This window comes from Symsagittifera roscoffensis, chromosome 6 (genome assembly GCF_963678635.1).
Source record: "Symsagittifera roscoffensis chromosome 6, txSymRosc1.1, whole genome shotgun sequence".
Taxonomy (NCBI): Eukaryota; Metazoa; Xenacoelomorpha; order Acoela; family Convolutidae; genus Symsagittifera; species Symsagittifera roscoffensis.
This window is the reverse complement of record NC_087067.1, coordinates 27,535,142-27,556,729: the sequence shown is the minus strand read 5'-3', so window position 1 is coordinate 27,556,729 and position 21,588 is coordinate 27,535,142. Positions and strand designations below refer to the sequence as shown.

The 21,588-nt window shown below is 33.6% G+C and overlaps 2 protein-coding genes across 2 annotated transcripts in view; one reads left to right on the top strand and one right to left on the bottom strand.

The window, feature by feature from the left end:
- Positions 1 to 21,588, top strand: part of LOC134847518 (trifunctional enzyme subunit beta, mitochondrial-like) — a 436,678-nt gene that overhangs the window by 92,751 nt on the left and 322,339 nt on the right. The window lies entirely within an intron of this gene.
- LOC134847517 (la-related protein Larp4B-like) overlaps positions 10,780 to 21,588 on the bottom strand; it is a 27,730-nt gene continuing 16,921 nt past the window's right edge. The window contains exon 8 of the mRNA XM_063864568.1: positions 10,780 to 11,526. Within this exon, the coding sequence (XP_063720638.1) occupies positions 11,470 to 11,526 (57 nt within the window). The 3' untranslated portion in view covers positions 10,780 to 11,469. The remainder of the gene's footprint in view (positions 11,527 to 21,588) is intronic.

Genomic DNA, 21,588 nt, shown 5'->3' with positions numbered 1-21,588 from the left:
TTTACCATTTTTGAAAAAAAACGTCTTGAATTCCTTCAAAAAATAGGCTTAACCGGAAATCATGAACAAACATTTATGTCACGTTTCTATCATTCTCTGCCACAATATAAAAAAATTTAAATTTTAGCAGATTATTGGTACAGAGGCGAAGTGGTGCTTCGTACCCCTTGCAATACAACTCAAACAAAACTTAATGAAAAATAAAATCTTGGAAAAAACTAGATGAACCAAACTTTTCCTGTCTCGATAAAAAAAACAACTAAGGGCCCATCTAAAGCTAGAGGTACGAGTTTGATATTATATGAAATCGTTATACTGATGCGGCACGAAAGTGTGATTTCAAAAATTGGACTTTGCCAAAAAACCTTAGTTGTGTCTCTGCTTAAATAATTGAGAAGAGCGGAAAATTTTGAGAAAACCAATTATCCCAAGAAATAACATCACCGCTAGAGCCGCCGCTTCTGCAGGAACAGTTCTCGCAACCAATTTTTTCATTGAACCTTTAATCTCAGATTTGATAGGGTAAATTTCAAGAAAATCCGAATAGTTTCTAATAAACGTTCGAAAGATCTGAAAATGGTCTTTCAACAAAGACTTTCCACAATCTATATTTTTTCCTGCAAAAAGACGGGTGCGGCCGCTTAAGCAGAGACTATTCCCAAAACCGATTTTCTCTATTGAACACTTAACCTGAGAATTCGCCAGATAGTTGCTGATGCAGGGGAGCTTACCACTATCTGTTATCTTCATTGAACCCACAGTCTCAGATTTAAGAGGTTAATTTTCGAGAAGTCAAAAAAATATAAAAAAAACAATAAAAAAATCAAAAAATTTGTCTATTCCAAGGGCCATAACTCTGTAAAAAAAATTGGGATTGGACGCTTATCAAAGCAGTGGAATTTTCAAATCCGTTCTGTTCAGTGAAACCAAAAACACGAATTTGAGAGGGGTCGTTTTCGAGAAAACGAAAAAAATATATATGTGTCAAATATTTTCCCCACAGAATTTTTCGAAGGCTGTAGACAGAGATGTAAAGTAAAAAGAAACTAAAGCCAAATCCAGCCACAGAGGGGAGTAGGCGGTCTTTCCAATGATACCTATTTTTAGAGATCAGTAGAAGTTTCTGAGAAAAAAAAATTTTTGCAAAATTTTTGCAACCAAAAAAATTTCAACATTATGAATCAAAGTGCAACTAAAGATGAGTCCAGAAGAGTCCTGTGGACAAAATTATTTGCGGGAAAAAAGTCTAGTTTACGATTGCAATACTCTTGCTTATCGCAAGGGTAAATGAAGACTCGAACGAAAAAAAAAAGCATCATGCGGTCATTCAATCCATGTTTTTGGCAAGATAATGTTTACTGTAAGCCATTCAAGGAGTTTGATTTTTTACTGCAGTTTATTCTACACAAATTTGAGGTCTATCGAGCGTGAGTGTTTTGAAGCACGTAATCGAAATATGTCTTTTTATTCATTAACTGATTTAAGTTTTACTACACTGATTTAAAATTTACTAAACTGATTCTGTTTGTTATATGTAACTCATGAAAATTATATCACAGGCTGAGACGAAAATTTGATGAAAACGAAAATTGGACGCAAGAAACTACTCGACCAAAGGTCGGAGTTTCTAGCTAAACAGTCCTGCTAAATGTTTCTAACTAATTTTCCATCCTAATAAATTTCCGTACTTATTTTCCAAATGAAATTTTCACAAAATTTAAGCAAACCTAGCATTATAGAATTGTTTTTTTTTTTTCAAAATTTTGAAATCAATTTCATACCTCAAAAGTAAAAAACAAGCCCTGTACAATTAAGTTTTTACAACGGGGAATCGAACCTCGTCTATTGAAACATTGTAAAATTTTTAAACACGCTTCAGTAGAAAATACCAGGCAGTCAGTATTGGATGCACTTTAATGGAGTAGAGAGAATGAGAGAGACTGAAATTGAGCTCAAAAAGTGAGTCCAGAAAATTTGAACTTTGATTGTTAATTAGTGAAGTGCTGTCATGAATTAAACTTCCGCTGTGTGATCAGAACGAAACATAGCTAATGGGCTGACCTTTTTTTTCAAGCATAGATTGACCCTTTTCAAACATAGATTGACTCTTGTTTGTCATCTTTCAAACTTTAAAAGTCTTTGCTAATTGACAATCTTTTCATGAAACTAAACTGATATGAGAAAGTAAGGTCAAAAAATGAGTTTAAATTTAATTGAGAAATTTAATTTGGTTTTCGAAGTCTTAAGTCATTCAAGTTTTTGCGACATTTGCACTTTCAAGGTTGGAGAACGTAACTTCCTTTCTTTTCAGCAAACGAATTTGAACTTAACTTAGAAAGAAATCAAAATCAAATCGCTAAAATGAAATTCGACCCTGAACAAATTAAAATTTCCTGTTCTAAGATAAGGAGTAGATCTTCTTACGTAGTAAAATGGGGAATAGGTTCACCTATGTATTAAGCTAGCGAATCCTGTCTAATACGATATTTATCGTCGCTTGTTATTGTTCCGACTTCCGAAGAAACTGAGGACTATATATGCTCGAGCGGTTTTTTATTCATTTTTTTCTGTTTAATTTTTCAGAGGATCGATCCCTTGATCTGGATGCGCCCATCCGACTTTGCACAGTAGTACAGATAATATCCTGATACGATTATCTCTAAGCTGCTCGTTTTATATTTTACACGTGATGAATTATGAAATCGTTCCAAATTGAATTGAAGCAATAAAATAATTGGTCTTATTAATTCACGCAGAAGCGAAACTGAGCTTCGCACCACTTGCGAATCAAAAAATAATGACTATGGTTGAAATCAAATAAAAATGCTGAAAAAGAAATTAAAAAATCGATTTTTGCCAAAAAAAAGCATAAGCCCAAAATATCCGGAACAAAATTACCTGTACCGTTATAAACTTTACAAAGAGCTCTCCGAATACCAGAAAGAAGTCGAGCTTTCAAAAAACTCCTTTCTGCCGGAATTAAGTTAGCAAAAATAAGCAGACTAATTACGTCAGCAAATTGAAAAAACAAAATAAGTCAGCAATTCGAATAAGATAGCAATTTGAAATCCTGGGCATCGTCGTCTCACGCATTGGTGTTATTGCAATATTACATTAAAAATATTAGTTAAAATAACTTGACAAAAGTTGAAAAATAACAGCTACAAAATATCATGTATGTATATCATTTAACGAGCGCCAACAAAGGCAAACAAATTTGGTTCGAAACCTGTTGAGCCGAAAACAAAAATGTTGTCATAAAACATTTCATATAAACTTGAAAGTTTTTACGACCCATCCAAACTGAAAAAAATAATCCTAAACGGATATATTTTGCACTTGAAATTACGCACAAATAAGTTGACTAAGTCGATATACCATAAACTGAAACAGTTTGAATATTTAGAAAAAAAGAGAGAAAAAAAACACAGCATCAGACGTGGCACAATTTAAAACTTACAAAGTTCCAGTTAGAACGAAAACTGTTTAAATTGGAACAAAACCAATGCTTTAAAAAGTAAACCAAAATAAATCCTGCCAGATAAAAAAAAGGCGTTTAAAAAAAAACAGAAATTGAACCGACAGAAAAGAATACGAAAACAAGGAACGCAAAAAATGAACGTTTTTTTCCCGAAAGGATAATTACAACCTGAAACGGGCGTGAACTACTTACTTGCTAAATGATAGTACTTTTATTTGAATTTTCAAAAAATTGAGCATGTCAGATGAAAGAGAAGTGAAGATACTCTAGAAATTCTCCTCTAGGAGTGAAGATCCTGTGAATAAAGTTGGTTACGGGAAAAAATGTCTAGCAACCGATTGCAGAAACCTTGCTTATCATAGGGCTAACAAAGAGAAAAAAGCCGACAATCTTTGAGGAAACACAAGTTGGGCCGAAAAAAAATGAATTAAAAGAAAAAAATTTAATCCCTCCTGAAATTACAATGAACAACTCTTGCAATTGCAACTACAAGGAAACTTGCTGACAATCCAGTAAAAATCCACAATAATGCAATGCAATGGAATATGGTCAAAAGAAATAAAGCCTACAATCTTTGGGCAGACAAAAGTTGAGCCAAGAAAAAAATAATTTATAAAAAATTGTTAAAATTTTAACTCCCCCCTAAAGTTACAAAAAAAACAAGTTGCAACAAAAACACAGCACAAGAAAATTTCGCAATATCGTAAATACGCCGACAATGTAAAAGCAGACAATATTTGAGGTGAAAAAATTTGAAATTTTCAAGACCCCTCTTGAAACTTCAATGAACAACATTTGCACTTACAACTAATACGAAATTTGCTCCGAAAACAAGCAGAACCCGTGATGAGACAATTAAGCCGACAAAATTTGAGCAGACAAACAAAAGTCCGAAAAATAAATGTAAACTGGAAAAAAAATCAACTGAAAACATACCGAAAAAAAACGCGATCCTGCAGTGACTCGAACCCCAGACTTAAGGTTGCAAAAGCGAGCACATCAAACCTAGGCCATATAAGATTGTGCCTGGAAGTTGTTGAAATTCAATAATAAAGCAAGTTGGATTTGCTAAGTGAAGTTGTTTGCGGGAAGTCTAGTTCTCGATAACGAAACTTTTGCAAAAATAATTAGTATACCTAGCTGGCTTACGCGAGAGAATAATTGACAATCTAGTTCCCGATAACGAAACTTTCGCAAAAATAATTAGTATACCTAGCTGGCTTACGCGAGAGAATAATCGACAATTTCACTTAAGCCCAAACAAAAAACCGAACAACTGTTGAACCAATACTATATGTTAAGGACATGATCTGTGTTTTCATTTGATGATTGAAATTGATCTTCGTACTCTGCTGATAAAAATCAATCATTTGAATTGTTGTTAAAGGCTCTCAAATCAATCATTTGAATTGTTATGGAAAGCTATCAAAAAAACATGCTGTTTTTTAAATTTGAAGTGAAAATCTGCAGAAGATATTTTATTTTGAAAACCCTAAGTTGATACCCCGCATAATCACGCAAACACAAATGCACATGCTAACATCCACACACACGCGCACGCACACGCTAACGCACGCACAAAGACCGGCACACGCACACACCCACGAGCACACACACTAGCGCACAGAAAAATACGCAGGCGCACACATACATTAGAGGCTATTACACATTAAACACTCTCAATTATTAGCGACGAAAATAGTATACTAATAACTAGCAGCAGCAGGTCTGGTAAGATTTAACCGATCAATCTTTAACCGAAATCCTTTTGCTATAAAATACACGCTCTCTTGGAGCAAACTATGATGAATTGAGTGAGTGTACAGCTTCAGCAACAAAACTTGAAGCGTTATGTGTTGTTCTACCAGAAACTTGGCTAAGGGACATATCTTATCCCAAAATTTTTTTGCCAAAATGGTTTTAAAGACATTGCTGAATGTAGAAAAAAACCAAAGGTGGGGTGGAGGAGGAGCAAATCTTTATAGGGAAGTGCATTTCAAAAATTTTGAAAGGTACAGCCTCAAACAAAATTCAAATTCTTGCTGCCTCAAAAATCTGTAGCAAACAAACTGTTTCTTAGCGTGGTTTACAAGTCACCCAGAGCAAAAACTGACATTTTCTTTGAAATTTTATTGACCCATAAATTTGAACTGTTGCTAAAAAAAATATGTAAGTGACCATTTTAATATAGATGTATTAGTTGCGAAACAAGAGCGAAACAAGATAGCAAGACTCTCAATGAAATATTGGAACTGCTTGATAGTTGACATATGAACAAAATGAAAGCACTCGAATAACACAGAACACAAAGACAACCCAAGATTTGGCGGTAGCAAAACTACTTTTCAATTTTCAACAATTAAAATATTGAACACACAATCACTGATGATTATGGGGCTGAAGTTGACTTCAACATTGAATTTATAGAAAAATGTGAAACGGAACTATTTTACGGTAGCAATTATGGAGAGCTGCAGAAGCAGAGTGCAAAACACTCTGGATGCAACGTACCGCTGTCAAAAGAAAACCGGTTATCAAATGAAATCAAATATGCGAGTTCTAAAAGTGCAATTTACTTAAATTATATCAACCTGCAGATACTTTAGAGGTAAAGCAAAAGATGAAACAGCAAACTGTCAAAAAACGGTATCGGATAATAAAAAAGATTTCTCTATCGGCTTAACCTTTGAAGCAACTGGACAAACTAAGAAAAACTTTTATAATTGTGTGAGAAATTTTAGAGGCGATAATAGGAAAACAGTTCAAAAACTAAAAAAATACATACAATTGCACAAGAATTCAACAATTATTTGGTCAAAGTCGGTCCAGAGTTGTCATGTGGATTTCACAAAAACAATAATGTTTCCAAAATTATAACAAAAAAAATTTTTTTTTCCTGTGAACAATCGGTGAACAAGAAATTTATGAGAAATTAACGAAATTAGCAAAAATAACCCAAAGGTAAGATGGGTCTGTCAAAATGCCTGATTACCATAATGAACCCTATTATAACAACATACTTAATAAAATTATTTTTTAAAGGAGGAGACACGTCAATTACTTGCAATTAAAAACTTATTCCTTTAATTCCTGCAAAGAAAACATTTTTGAGAACATTTTATCGAAAATATTGATCACTTTTTGAAAAAGTTTGAAATCTTGAGCAAAAAAACCAGTTCGGATTTCGCAACAAACGCCCAACAATTGATGCTATTGTGGAAACTGCACTGCACGGTAGATCATAGTATTCTTATTCAAAACGCCACCTTCACGGTCTGAGAAGCTTTTCTCTTAAATAACTAAAACCATACCTCAGCAACGTAAAAAACCAGTGTGTTTTCACTCAAATTAATGCTCAAGAACAGAAGCTTCATTTTGGGGTAGCTCAAGGTTCTTTTATAGATCCCCTACTTTTTCCTTTTCATAAATTTCTTATCTTGATCTTGCAAATATACCAGATCGCAGTGAATGTTTTTTATGCCGATGACTCTAACAATTACGAAACTATACAAACTTAAAAGTGATTAGCCATGGATTAAAAAAAGAAAACGTTGAAAATTTTACATGGAACTAAAACACCGATTGACTTTTTAAAATGCAGTTTAATACGTTTTTATATTTTTGGATCAAAACTTTACCTACAACCAATACAATGAAATAGTAAGAAAAAGGTGCAACCGATTCATTTCCATCAAACAAGACAGTTTATCGGCTCATCCGTTATCATTAGAATTTAAAAATAATTTATAAAACCCGATATAAAAAATGGTTTCTATGAAAATGGAATTTTTACTAAAACCACTTTAAGAAATCTGCAGACCCAAGAAAACTTGTTTATTCGAACTGCATTTTGCCTAAGACCACATGTAAGGAAAAATAAGAAAAACACAGGACAGAAGTTTATCAATGAACTACTATTAAAATTACTCTCTAAAGTAAGACGAGAACAAGCATATAACAAACCGACATTTTAATTTCAACTCAAGAAAAAGGCAAACATCCCAACAAAACTAACACGTAACAACAAAAACCTAATCTCTGTGCAAACACGGACACCATATAAATCTAATTAATTTCAATATATCCTTTAAAAATTTTTAAATTGAGCCGAAACAGTCTATAGACAACCTAATGCATAAAAAAAGATACTTATTTGATTGATTGCGACTACTTCAACAAATAGTTTTAGTTAAAAAAAAGCATTGACATATTTAGGTAAAAAGCATTAGATCATAAATCGTAAGCCCGAGAAAATTTGTATCAATTGAAATAAAACGAAAATAAAAAATTTTCAAATCTGATTTTTTTTGCTTTTTTAAACTATTTTCTTTAAGAAACATATTAAAACGATGCAAGAGAAACGAAAGATAAGAGTTCAAAATTTCTAATTTTTTCTTCAATCTATAATTTTTTCTGGATAAATCGCAGAATATAAGTAGAATTTATTATTATTATAACAAAAAACAGCACCCTCTAAGTCCCTCGGCATTATTTTGTACTTGCCAGATTTTTTTTGTCGCCGGAAATTAGGACTACAAACTAATGCTTTTTCGTACATAGGTATATAGAAAGAAAACACATGGGATTGTTTAATACCCAAAAATGCATAATTAATTACCATAATTCAAAAACTTCTAAAAATGCAATTCACGAACAGCTTATAAAAATGCCAAGAAATGCATTCTTGAAAGTTCGAAAATTTGGTATGTAGGTTTTGGCCATCACATATTTGCAGGTCATATCCAACACGATTTGCATTTCCGATCACATATTTAGTGTCTAATGTCTTCAAAAAATTGCCAGTGTCTAATGTCTTCAAAAAACAGCAGTACCAAAAGCTGACAAGACACATGCTATTACTACAAAACACCAAAAACAAATAAAAAAGGAGAAGCTGTCACGGAAATCGCATCATTCAAGCCCTTACGGTTTAATAAACAGAACATTATTGCCCTGCTGACTAATCAATTTTCTGTAAAATCATGATTTGAATGCGAGCACACAAAGTTTTTACGTTATTTTTCACGTAGTCTGGGTAAGGTTATTATCTCTGCGCACTGTCTCAAAAACGGTTCAGCAGGGAGATTGCTAAATCGATTTAAGAAGTGTCTGAACTGATGATTATGTCAATTTTCTTGGTGACCTTTTTTTAAACACAATAAAAAGGGCCTTTGTTGGTTTGCCAATTGAGCGTGAACACTTTTTATTGAAAAGCTTATGGTAAGGTGAAATTCCATTTCATGCATTAATGATATAAACTTACTCTTTTACGCTAATTCATCATAGGCAATCAATTTATTGAACGCAAGCTCTTAGGACTGTCGCGCATTAATCCTGTTAAATATGAAAAAAAAACTAATTCGTACCGCGAAATGAATACATGAAACTTTTTATACCTGTAATTTTGGAGCCAGTTCTCCTGATCAAATTGAGCATTCGCGTGTCAAGTTTTCCTGACGACCGATGTAGATCGTAAACAAGACTGCTCGTATATCAGGGCAAAGCCCTGACTGTTCCGACTGTCCCTTAATTTATATAGAATAGTTTTTGGGAAAAGAAAATACTGAAAACCTATGCATTTTGGACAAAAATCAATGTGTAAAATTTTTCGTCGTACGAAATTAATACGACCAATTAGCTAGCCTCAATTCAATTTGAAACGATTTTGTTGTGCGGGATAGTTCGCCACACATAAATAATTCGCGTTACGATCTGAGCATTATGAACAAACTCTTCAAAGTTTAGTCCAGAACATGGCAAAATTGGCAATTTTCAAACCCCCAGAACTTTACAGAAAATTATCGAAGGTGAAATATTTTGTTACATTTGAACTCAGGAAGTCGATATCTTCAATGGGCTATAAAAAATTTTTGCTGAAAATGATTACTTCGATCGGTGAAAATTGATTGAATAAAAAAAACACCGAGCATAAATATTCCGTTTTCTTCGAAAGTCGGAACAATTATGTTACGCTACATTAGCTTCCCAAATTGCATAATTCCCAAATGGCAGAAAAATGAAATTTTTCCTAAGTGGCATAAATTTCAAGTTATCATTGCAATTCAAACGTTTTTATCATTTTCTAATTCTAACATTTTGCCAGGAACGAAAACATGTAAACAAGATTTGGAATTAATAGCTTCCAAACAAATTTTAAGTGACAAATTTGTCGGAAAGTTGACTACAAGAAGCTTATTATGATCTTGTTAACTATTTCTCCCCCTATTTCGATTTTCAGAAATTCAACTTTGGCGGCCACATTTTCAATAGCTTAAAACAATTTTCAGAAAATATACATAATTAAAAATTTTTTATGAAGGTGTTATATAAATAGTGAGTTATACAAATAAAAACGCGCGAAAATGAAAACCCAATCAATTGTTGACATTTTTGAAATGCATGTTTTATACAGAAATGGTTGTCAAAAATAATACATGCACTGGTGGGGAAATAGTTAACAAAGTCCAAAAGGGGGAAATAGTTAACAAGATCCGCTTATCAATAACCGCAAGCTTATGCTTTTCGCTTTTGATGAAAAATTTTAAGAAAAAATCACAATCAAAATTTGAATTGACAACTTGACTAATTTTCTCACATTGTTCACGAAAAAGTTGTTCTTGATTTTTTCAATGCAACTGTTGCATGAAAACTAAGCCATTTGGGAAACCTTTCATTTTATGCTATTTGGGAATTATGCCATTTGAGACGTAATCCTACGCGACATTTATACAGTTTCGTATAACTTTTTTTAAAATTCATACTAATGCAATTTTATCAAATTCGCCAGACTTGAATACAAAACCTATTCAGGTATGAAAAAATTTATTAAAAGCAATATCTTGTATCGTCTGGTAGCGTCTTCATTTAATCAGCATCGTTAGTTTCCTAACATATCTACTGTAGTTTGCCTAAATTGATTATATTTTGATTGTTTGTCAACAATGGCTGATTATTCACTAAAACTCCAGCACTGACAAATTCATTCATTCTATTTAGCAAAAAACGTCTTCATCTAACTGAATGACTCGCATATTACCTTTTTTTCAAAATTAGCTCGGTAGGTGATTGTGAATGAGAGTCTGTTCACAATCATCAACGCGCACTTTAAAACGCCACATTTATTTAGTTTCATTTTAATTTACGGTTCTAATCTAAATTCGCTTTTGCGCGTCTATTTGAATTTTATCTTAATTAACTTAAAAGTCTTCAGTTTTTGTCATCTATTCCAGAATTTTGAGTGTTCTTAGCGCGGCTTGCTCCAAAAGATATAAAAATAAATTGTTAATTATAATCTGATATAACGACTACAACAAAAATTCAACGAGATTCAAACGTCACAAAAGTGAAGTAATGATAATAGTAGTGGTAACAATAATAATAATGTCCCGAATTAAATTCCAGCCATTTCACTGAAAAAAATACTAATTGCGCCACAAAACGAGTATACTACATTAAGCTCAGTTGTGATATGTATTCATAGTTTTTCACATATTTGGCGGCATCAGAAAAGAAATTCTTTCCACGAAACCAGCCGAATGGCAGTCCAAACATCTACTGTACCCGACAGAACAACAATGAGCTGATCGTTTTTTCGTTACACCAATATGTACAGGCTTAATCGATATCGGAGAGAGCGATCGATAGTCATGATAATTTTCATCGTAACAAGTCACACACATCTAAGATCGCATCAATTGATGTACATAGCGAGGGCTTCAATTTCATCCAAATGATGTTCTAATGAAATTACATCTGTGAATCTATCCCATCCATCAGATAATTGGATCCTAATAGTTTTATTTTTTGTTGAAATTTAATATCAGTTCTCCAGAGATTTAAGAACAAGTCCTTAAACTTGACACTAGAATAGGCCGCCGTCATAAAATTTGTATTTGAAGATACAATGGAAATGGGTGGTTAAATTGAAGTTTGAATGGGTTTTGCCTGCTCATTTGAAATCTGTCCGTTTTGATAGCATTTTTCGATTTTCATTGTCTTCCTTGGGATCCAAAACAGTCGACGTAGTGACGCTCCCAAGCCTTCACCTGGAAAATAAATCGATTTCTGATTAACTTCAACATCAAGCTATCAAGGTAACAGCTTACAAAAAACAATGCAAGGTAAGGGCCAAACATGCTCGTTTAAATGGTTCAAATTTTGGAATAAAAGTTTAGAAAAAGGACCGGATCTAAGATTTTCTCGCGGTTGGGAGGAAAATTTTGTCGACCTTTTAGTAATGTTAACTAATATGATTTATAACTTTCATGATTTTTCTCGCTATTTACTAGAATGTTCGAAAACAATCGAAGAACGCCATTTTGAAAACAAACCAAAAACGCCAAGATCACGTTTTGAAGTTTTACCAAAGTTTAGCGCTTTTTCGACTCGAACTCTCCCCACAACAATAGTTGGCGCCTCTGGAAATACTTAAGGGTCGGAATTACTTAAATCCAAACCCCATAAAACTGTTTTCCATATTTCATTCCAGAGCTTCTTAATCGCTTTCAGTGTAATAGACACGTAATCACATTCGTTGGCATAACCTTTTAGGCATACTCAGTTTAATCAGAGGTGTCTTCCAAAAAGAAGAACAAGATTTGTGACATCAACTCAGATAAAAATACAAGTGTCAACAGTGCTATATGGAAAGGAATACTACTAGATGAAATAATATATATTTGTTGACACTTATTGCTCCGACCATTGAAAATGAGAAGAAACTTTGTATTCGGGTGTATTGTGTTTTTTTTTAACTTTTCTTTTTGTTTTTCACGCAAAATCAGGTACCACAAATAATCATCGGAAAACATCGAGTGATATATCATGGAAAAGCCCTATCATTCGTGATTCGAACGACATTTAAAAATCGAAATCGAACAAAACTTCTCAGTGTCGAGAAAACCAGTTTCAAATTTTTGATTTTGGATCAAGCATCGAGCGAATAAGGTGAGCGAGCAGGCTAAAAATAGCTTAACTATGCATAATTTGAGCCGTGAAATCTTAGTGTTTTCCGAGTAAAGTTAGTTTTTATGGTTTGTTTGCGCCATTTTGGGAATCAAGAACTTTCAAAAATTCAAAAAATTTCCGCAAAAAAACCAAACTTTGCATTTTTTTTTTCGTTTTTTTAGTCATTTTTCTACAAAAATTTGTTCCCAATTTTCCTATTTTATTAATCGTAAGCCCGAGAAAATTTTTATCAATTGAAATCTGATTTCTTTTTTTGCTTTTTTTTACTATTTTCTTTAAGAAACATATTAAAACGATGCAAGAGAAACGAAAGATAAGAGTTCAAAATTTCTAATTTTTTCTTCAATCTATAATTTTCTCCGGATAAATCGCAGAATATAAGTAGAATTAATTATTATTATAACAAAAAACAGCACCCTCTAAGTAACTCGGCATTATTTTGTACTTGACAGATTTTTTTGGTCGCCGGAAATTAGGTCTACAAACTAATGCTTTTTCGTACATAGGTATATAAAAAGAAAACAAATGGGAGTCTTTAATGTCCAAAAATGCATAACTAATTACCATAATTCAAAAACTTCGAAAAATGCACAAGAAATGCATTCTTGAAAGTTCGACAATTTGGTATGTAGGTTTTGGCCATCACATATTTGCAGGTCATATCCAACAAGATTTGCATTTCCGATCACATATTTAGTGTCTAATGTCTTCAAAAAATTGCCTATTACCTATCCGAATTCTAATCAGCAGTACCCAAAAAAACGGACAAGACACATGCTATTACTACAAAACACCAAAAACAAATAAAAAAGGAGAAGCTGTCACGGAAGTCGCATCATTCAAGCCCTTACGTTTCAATAAACAGAACATCATTGCCCTCCTGACTAATCAATTTTCTGTAAAATCATGATTTGAATGCGAGCACACTCAAAGTTTTAACGTTATTTTTCACGTAGTCTTTGGGTTTTTTTAGTCATTTTTCTACAAAAACTTGTTCCCAATTTTCCTATTTTATTATTACTGTCGAATAAGCCAAGCAAAAAATTCTAGCAAAAAAAAACTTTTATCTTTTACTACTACTCTGGTTGGAACATTCTCTGCTTCTTTCAGTCGGCTATCCTTATTTTGACATGTTTATTTCGATCAAACTTAATGTTAATTTTGGAAGAACATTTTGAATTAAAAAAAACTATAAAGCGGGTTTTGGGCTTCTTCCATGAAAATATTTCGTCAAGTAGACATCGTTTGTCATCTTATTCTCTGCAAACATTCAGTTTCACAAATAAGGCTTGCTTTACTAAGCACTTCAAAAATATTGAGGTTAGGATAATTACATTAAGTACCGTTACATATAAAAGCAGCCTGAACAAAAAATGGCGCTTCCTGAGCATATGTTATTATAATATGACTTAATGACTTCCTTTGAAATCCAAACAAAACTGCTCCTTGGAAGTTCATTCCAAGTACATTCGAATATATTTAAATTTAGCGCACCCTTCAGTTAAAAACTGTCTGCCAGCTTCTCAGTTCTGGGAAATGGATTAACAAATAGAACGCGCCCGTGTAATTTTACTAATTGGTATCAAATAAATTTTCAGAGAATCTAGTCTTCAAATATTCGCTTTCCATCCGCCATCCGATCGAATGGCTCGTATTGCATCCAACTCAATCCCATTAATACTAAATTTTGCAACTCAACTGAACTTTAAATTCACATCCTATTAGACGAATTTCATCACCTTATGAACGACATCCACTTTTTTTTAAAAAAAAAGAAGATTCGTCAAATTAAAATTTTACAATTTGAACAGATTTCTTCAGATACCATAACATCACTTGGAACAAGATCGGTATGCGGCAAGAAAGACAACCAAAGTTTAGTTCAATGCGATTCTCTCTCATTGCCAAAAAAAATTCTCTCTGCGGAACAATTTCATCTAACACAGAAGCAAATTTAAATTCGAAAACAAAAACATAGTCAGCAGACAGTTGGCAAAGACTCATGAAACACAGAGGGGAAGCTGCGCTTCGCAAACACTAGCGAGAACACGATAAAAAACCAGCTATATCAACTGAAATAAAAAATAACAAGACTGCTCGTATCAGGGCGAAGCCCTGAAGGTTTCGACTGCCTTTTAAGGTTTATGGAGCAATAATAACATTAAAAAACTCAATGAAATAAAACAATGTAAAACTTTTTTTTCTAAAATTTGAAATTTTTTATGAAAATCATCACCCCACACGCCATATAAAGTACAAAAGGATAAATTTCGCTCCTTGTAACAAACCAATTATGGCAAATAAACTTCTTTTAACCAATTTGGAACGATTGCTAAGACGGATTAACTCTCCGCTTACGCGTTAATAGCGCGAAATATATCGCGCGTTAATTGTCCCAAATTGGCTAAAATGGCAATCTTCAAACCCCCGTAACTTCACGAAAATGCTCACAGCTAAAATATCTATCAAATTTGAGCTCAGGACAACAATACTTTTCGAATGATATAAAAAAAATCCGTCAAAAATGGCTACTTAAAAAGTCGAAATTTGTCTGAAGAAAGAAAAACCCACCCCGAGCACAAATATTCCGTTACTTTTGTATCGAAAGTCGGAACAACAAAAATTAGCCTCGAATTTTTAAAACTTTGCTACGTATAGGATTCAAATCTTCAACCTCGAGATTTAGAAACTCACGCCTTGCCCTCTAGGCCACGAACACTTAGCAATCGGCAAACAAAAGTCACAGCTAAAGCAGCTACATTTGCTAAAAACTGCCAATGCTATGCAGGAAAAGTGGCACCAAATTCGAATAGACACAATTTTTTATGTAATAATTTGGAATACAAGATGACGGCATCCAGACTAAGTTTGATATTAGTAATCAAATAATAAAGCCACATTATGTGCAAATTATGCATTTCAAAAAATCCCTGAAATCGAGTTTTTATGATTGTTACGTTTGAAAAAAATGCGCGCTTCATTTGATGATTTAAAAAGGCATCAACTGTTAACTTATTACTGATCGAATGTCAAAGCACATGTTATCAAAAAACCGTTAAGGTCCCACCCACCAAAAATGGAACCAATGTTTGCTACTTAGTTTCGAAAAAAAGACTAGTCATACTAATACACTACGGTCACTAATGCTCGAAAGTGTAAAGAGCAAATTATAACTGGCGTTCTTGATGGCATTAACCCAATTTGAGAAAACTGGATTTAAATGAAAAAAGAAATTCCGCTGGAAATTCCAAAAAGTAAATTCCACTTTCGAAGCTTGAAATCGATCACGTTTTTGCACCATTTCTGCATTCATTAATGGAGAGGGCCTTTTTGCCTAATTTCTAGCAGATGGAAAATTGCATATAAACTTAAGGTCATTCCTTGTAGATACTTTGCACAGAACTATTTGCGGTAAAAATCTAGTACCCGATGGCGATACCCTTGCTTATCGCAAAAAAAAAATCCATTTTTTAAAGTATAAGTAATTCACGCTTTTTCGCTTCAATAAAAAATTTGTTTTCGAAAGCGTTATACGCCTTCTTTTTAGCAACTATTTTTGAATTGAAATTGAAACACAGAGGCACTGTGACCGGGACGTGCACAATGTGAGTAAAGTTCAAAATAACTTAGTGTACCAACTTGCTCAAAATTCAAACTTTTTTAAAATTACAATACATGCAAGTCAAAGAAACTTATGAACACGATAACCTTCGGCAAAAAAACTGAAAAATTCCTTGTTGCAAACTGAGGTGCTATATTGATCAATTTTAAGAGATACATTTTTGGTGAAAATCACTTATTGCCATTTGAACCCGGAGAAATGAGACTGACATTACCAAATATGTAAATGAAAGCAAAAAAATTTAGATGATAGGCAAAAAATATTTCCTTTAACCAACTTGTTTCTATTTCAATTAGCTGATAAGTAATTGGGTATGATACTTTTGATTGTTATTACTTTTTTGAAATTAAACCCCTTGGTACCAGGTCCTGTCCATGCCGCTGTGGCTCTCTTGAACCCCGTTGTGGGGTTCCTGAACTCAAAAGTCCTCTACGTGCTCATCGACTCATACCGCAGTACATATAGGCATGAGAGCACAAAAGGCATGGTAACCGAGTGATGCGATAGACTTGGAGATTAACATAGCGAAATTGGAAAACGCTTATCCCGAAGGGACATGAATTTGAATTCACGAAAAAGCAAGAAGCAGAATGGCAACGAACAGTGGAATCGCAAAGACATCCTAGATGGACATGAAGTCGCGAAAAAGGAAGAAGAAGAAAAAAGATTGGCAACGATGTGCGATCACGTTGGCACTACCTTATTTGCAAGGTGACTGCAATCACTCAGAGAACATCTGATATCTACAAAACATGACTACGGCCACTCATACCCTATGCCAACCAGTGGCTGATGAGAAAGCCGTCCAACTGGTTTTACCTTTGCACTCTGCCATTGAAAGGGCGCTCAATCGACACAAAACGATTGAAAGGCCCTTCGCCACGCCAATATTTGACACACTTCCAACTGCTTCAACAATTTGAAAAATTTTACATATTCGCTAGCGGGGTTGAACATAGTGAAAGAGTGTTTATTTTTGGCGATCGCGACAATGAAAATAACCTCCAACTCAACACTGATCTCTGGTATTGCGATAGCACACTCAAAATTTGTCCGATGCAGATTTACCAGATATATACCGTTCATCGACACATAGCTGGCTTTTACCAGTCCTGCGGCTATGCTCTGCTCCTCATAAACTGAGCACACCTACTATAAATTCATGAACCGTCTGTCAAAACTATCTCACAGAGCAGCGCCACAGAGGAATCTCCGACATCGAACGAGCACCGCTCAACGCTTTCTTGGATCTTTTTCTAATAACCCAGCATTTGCTTCTTTCACCTAACTCACACCATCAACCATAAAAGTAAGGAAGCGCTTATTTGAAGGCAATCACAAGCTGATTTTGACTCTAAAGCTCATTCTGGCAATACGTTTCGAGCTTATGAGTTAGACGAAGTTACTGACCGTTTGACATGAACGTTACGGTTAGTGAAAAACTATGAGGTTGATTCCTATTTCTAAAAAGTCACATCAACCAGGAAACTACAGAAATAAATAATCGCCAGCCCTTAAATGTTTGTGAATTTTCAAAAGATTCAATTAAATTTCTTTGAAACATACAGTTCTGATAACCTGGTATGCCTAAAGACTGATATTCTGGGAGATGATAGAGACCAACAACAAACAAATATCTATCCTCTTCCTTCACACCATCTCCCAGTACCGCGTTGGCTTGGCACTGGGGCGTCTATACTCCCTTTTTTGTTCAATCAAGGAACCTCAGTATTTTCGAGTTTCAGATAGAAACTTTTGACTGCACGGTGATTTGATCTTTTAAACATTTCATATTAGAGCACATGCATTATCAACTAAGCTGAAGCGACTAAAATATACTTGACTTTTATTATTTTATGGAATAGCTACAAGGAAAACAGATTCAAGCACTTAATTCTGAGGTTCCTTCATGCTTTGAACTATTTGGATTTTGAACAAGCTAATTAAACGTTGCTTTGATATTTTATTTAACGTGCGGCAATTAGTCTTTGATCAAAATTATGGTCATTTGATCTGTTCGGATATATTTTTTCGGATTTTTCAAAAAGATGGGTAAATGTTATGTGCATTAAAAAGAGTAAAGATGCGATACATAATGTGTAAAATAGGATAAGACAGTATAGGTTGAAACGGAATAGCGTGTGCCGTTTTCAATAACCTTTATCCAAATTAATTCTTAGGTTTATTTCAAATTGAATATTTCAAATTGAATATATAAGTTGTCTGACGCATAAATCATGTATTATCAAAAATCTACTAGAAATAAGTTTTTTCAATTGATATTTTTTCTTTTCAAAAAAAACAGAGGCGAAGCGGAGCTTCGCACCACTTGCGATACAACACAATCATAAAAAGCATAAGACAAAAAAGAGAAAAAAGTAGAAAAAAACTAATTGAACCAAAAGTTTTGTATGTCTCGATGAAAGATAGCTAAGGTTCGGCTAAGTTATTTATATGTTTTGAACTTGTTATACTAATGCGTAATTTCAAAAAACAGGACTGTCCAAAATCTTAGTTGTTTCTCGACTAAAATAAATAAGCTTAAAAAATTCTGATTTTGGAACTTTTCCAAAGACATAAAATTTCTCTTACAAAAAATTAAAGAGTAGTCGCTTCTGCAGAAAAATTCGTACAACCGCTTTTTTCGATTAAAAATTTTTTCTCCGATTTGTTAGGGATTTTTTTGAAAATCAAGTTTCTAAAACAATATCAAATCTCAAAAATTTTTCTTCTGCTAAAATCAGATCGTGGACGGTAAAGTAGAGAAAGTTCCCGAAATCAGATTTCTTGATTGATCACTTAACCAGGAAATTGGCACGGTAATTTTCGAGAAAGGTAAAAAAACACTTCCAAAAATGGTTCAAATTTTAAAACTTCAACTTGTTTGAGAGCCATAACTTTTTTTTCTAAAATGAATTGTGTGAAAAATTATAAAGCTAAGTTTTCAACAACTTGAGTCAATTAAACATATGATATCAAATTTGGCAGGACAGCTATCGAGAAAAGTTCGAAAAACGGCCAACAAATCAGAAATTTGTTATTTTCGAGATTCACAGCTTTTAGTTTCGAAAAAAATAAGAGTCGCCGTTTATACAGAAGAGATGCACCCATCATGTTATTTCTATTGAACACAAAACTTAAGTTTGGCAGGGTAGTTCTCGAGAAAAGTTTCGAAAAACTGTTAAAAAATAAAAGTTTGACTTTTCCGAGGGCCATTATTTTTTGTGACACAAAGCCGTCCTTTGAATGGATTGAACCCAAAAATATATGAGAGGGTATTTCTCGGTAAATTCATAAAAGTTAGAAAAAAACGCTCAAAAAATTGACTTTCCCGAGGGTGATAACTTTTTCGAGGAAAGTTATAAAAGATTAAAAAACGGTCAGAAAATAAAAAAAATTTGACAATTCCCAGTGCCATAATTTAAAGTGTAAAAAATTTGGGCTTAACCGCTTATGGAGGCGAACTTTTCAAATCCGTTCAATTCAACCTCCAATTCAAGGGGTAAAGCAAAAAAGACCAAGGTAGTATGCACGCAAACTAGAATGTAGGCGATTTTTCTATGGATACCCTATTTTTGAAAATCGGTAGAGGTTTTTGGGAAAAAAACTGATTTTTTTTTTTGCAAAAAGTGATACAATTTTCCCAAATAAAAAAAACCGGATCCGATACACTTTCATAGTCCTATTATTTTATCAAATAGGAATTTTAGGTAAACCTGTCAAGCAACTGAACAAACTTACGAAGCGGAAACAAGACCGACAATCTTTGAGCAGACACCAGTTGAGGCGAAAGAAAAATGATGTTGTAAAAACTTTGAAAAGTTTGAAGTCCCCCTGAAACTACTGTAGTAACTAGAACCCACCCAGTGGTTAAAACTGAATTGTCACAAAATTGAGCATGTCTAGTGAAGTGCATTGAGCAAGACAAGTGATTCATTCAACCAATTTTGTTAAGCTAGTTGTTAGCCCGAAAAGTCTACATTCCGTTTGACAACTCTTGCTAATCGCAAGCGTAAGTAAATTAAATACTGTTTCGATCGATGTCATTGGTTGAGCAGCAGATCTCTAATGTGAAGCTTGCGAGCTATTAACTATCATCTCTTGATTTCTTGATAAACAAATTATGGGAGAACAGTATAAAAAAGTACGCTAGTAAAATAACACAATGAATGCATAAAATCAGTGAATAGTGAACTATGTATAATACCAAAGAAAATATTAACCAAACACTATATGAAGCCAACAAAGATATTTCTATTACAAACATAAAAAACAATTCGACAAAGAATGAAAAAAGCCAAAAAAAACTAGGTCCACAAAAACAAAGTTTCGTAAGTCTCGGCGGAAATTCATTTTATGCAAAAACACCAGACAATTGAATATAAAGTTCTCAACAAAACAAAACTTTCGAAGAAGAAACAAAGCCGACTATCTTTAAAAAGACAAGGAGCCGGAAAAAATATATTAAATTTAAAAACTTTCAAGTCCCCCTTGAAAAAGATTAATCAACACCTGCACTTGCAACGTCAATGAAAGTTGTTTACAGAACAAGAAAAATACGTATCCGCGATGAGGCAACTGAGCTGACAATCATTGAGCAGGCACAAGTTGAGGCAAATGAAGAATTTTTTTTAAATATAAAAAATGTTTTTAAACTTTTGAGTCCCCTGAAACTACCTAGAACAATTGCACTTGCAAGTACAATGAGAGTTGCTTACAGCACAAGTAAAAACCGTGATGTGGCAACGAAACCGACAAAATTAGAGCAGACAAACTGAGCCAAAAAAAATTAATTTGATCAAATAAAATTTTAAATTTTCAAGCCCTCCCCTGAAACTACATGTTTCGCAAGTGTTATTGATACCTGATTCTAAGTCTAGGTAAACCTCATGTTTGCAACCAACTTTTAATACAAAAATTTAAACGGAAAAAAGTACAGTATTAGAACACATAGCCAACAGAGGGTTGGCAAAAGTCAATGAGCGCAAGGAAACAGAGATAAAACTATCTTTTTGAAAAAAAAATCTTCCTGACATTCAATTCTCGAAGTTAAAACATATATAGCCTTACAGCTCATTGAATTTCACACAGCAATAATACGACAAAAACGCAGCTGTTTAAAGTGCGATAAGAAAAAGTAGAAACGTCTGTCGCGGATTCGATCTCCGACCTAGAGATTATGAGTCTCGCCCACTAACCACTCAGCCTCAGACGCTTAATAAATAGCAAAAACTAGCCACAAATAACAAAAGAGACCAGAAGATATAAAATATCCATTGCTACAAACCATGATTATAGCAAGTGCCACTAAATAATAGACCACTTTTATTTGTGCGTTACGTTGGAACAAAAGAGGGTTTGTACTAATACAATACGCTCTTTAGCTCGCTAAGGTAAATAAGAATTAATGATTGCCACACTTTGTTCAAAAAATTAACTCAATTTGAAAAAACTGATTCAACTGCTGGGATATCTGAAAATGCCGCTAGGATATCTGAAAATTGAAATCCACTTTCGA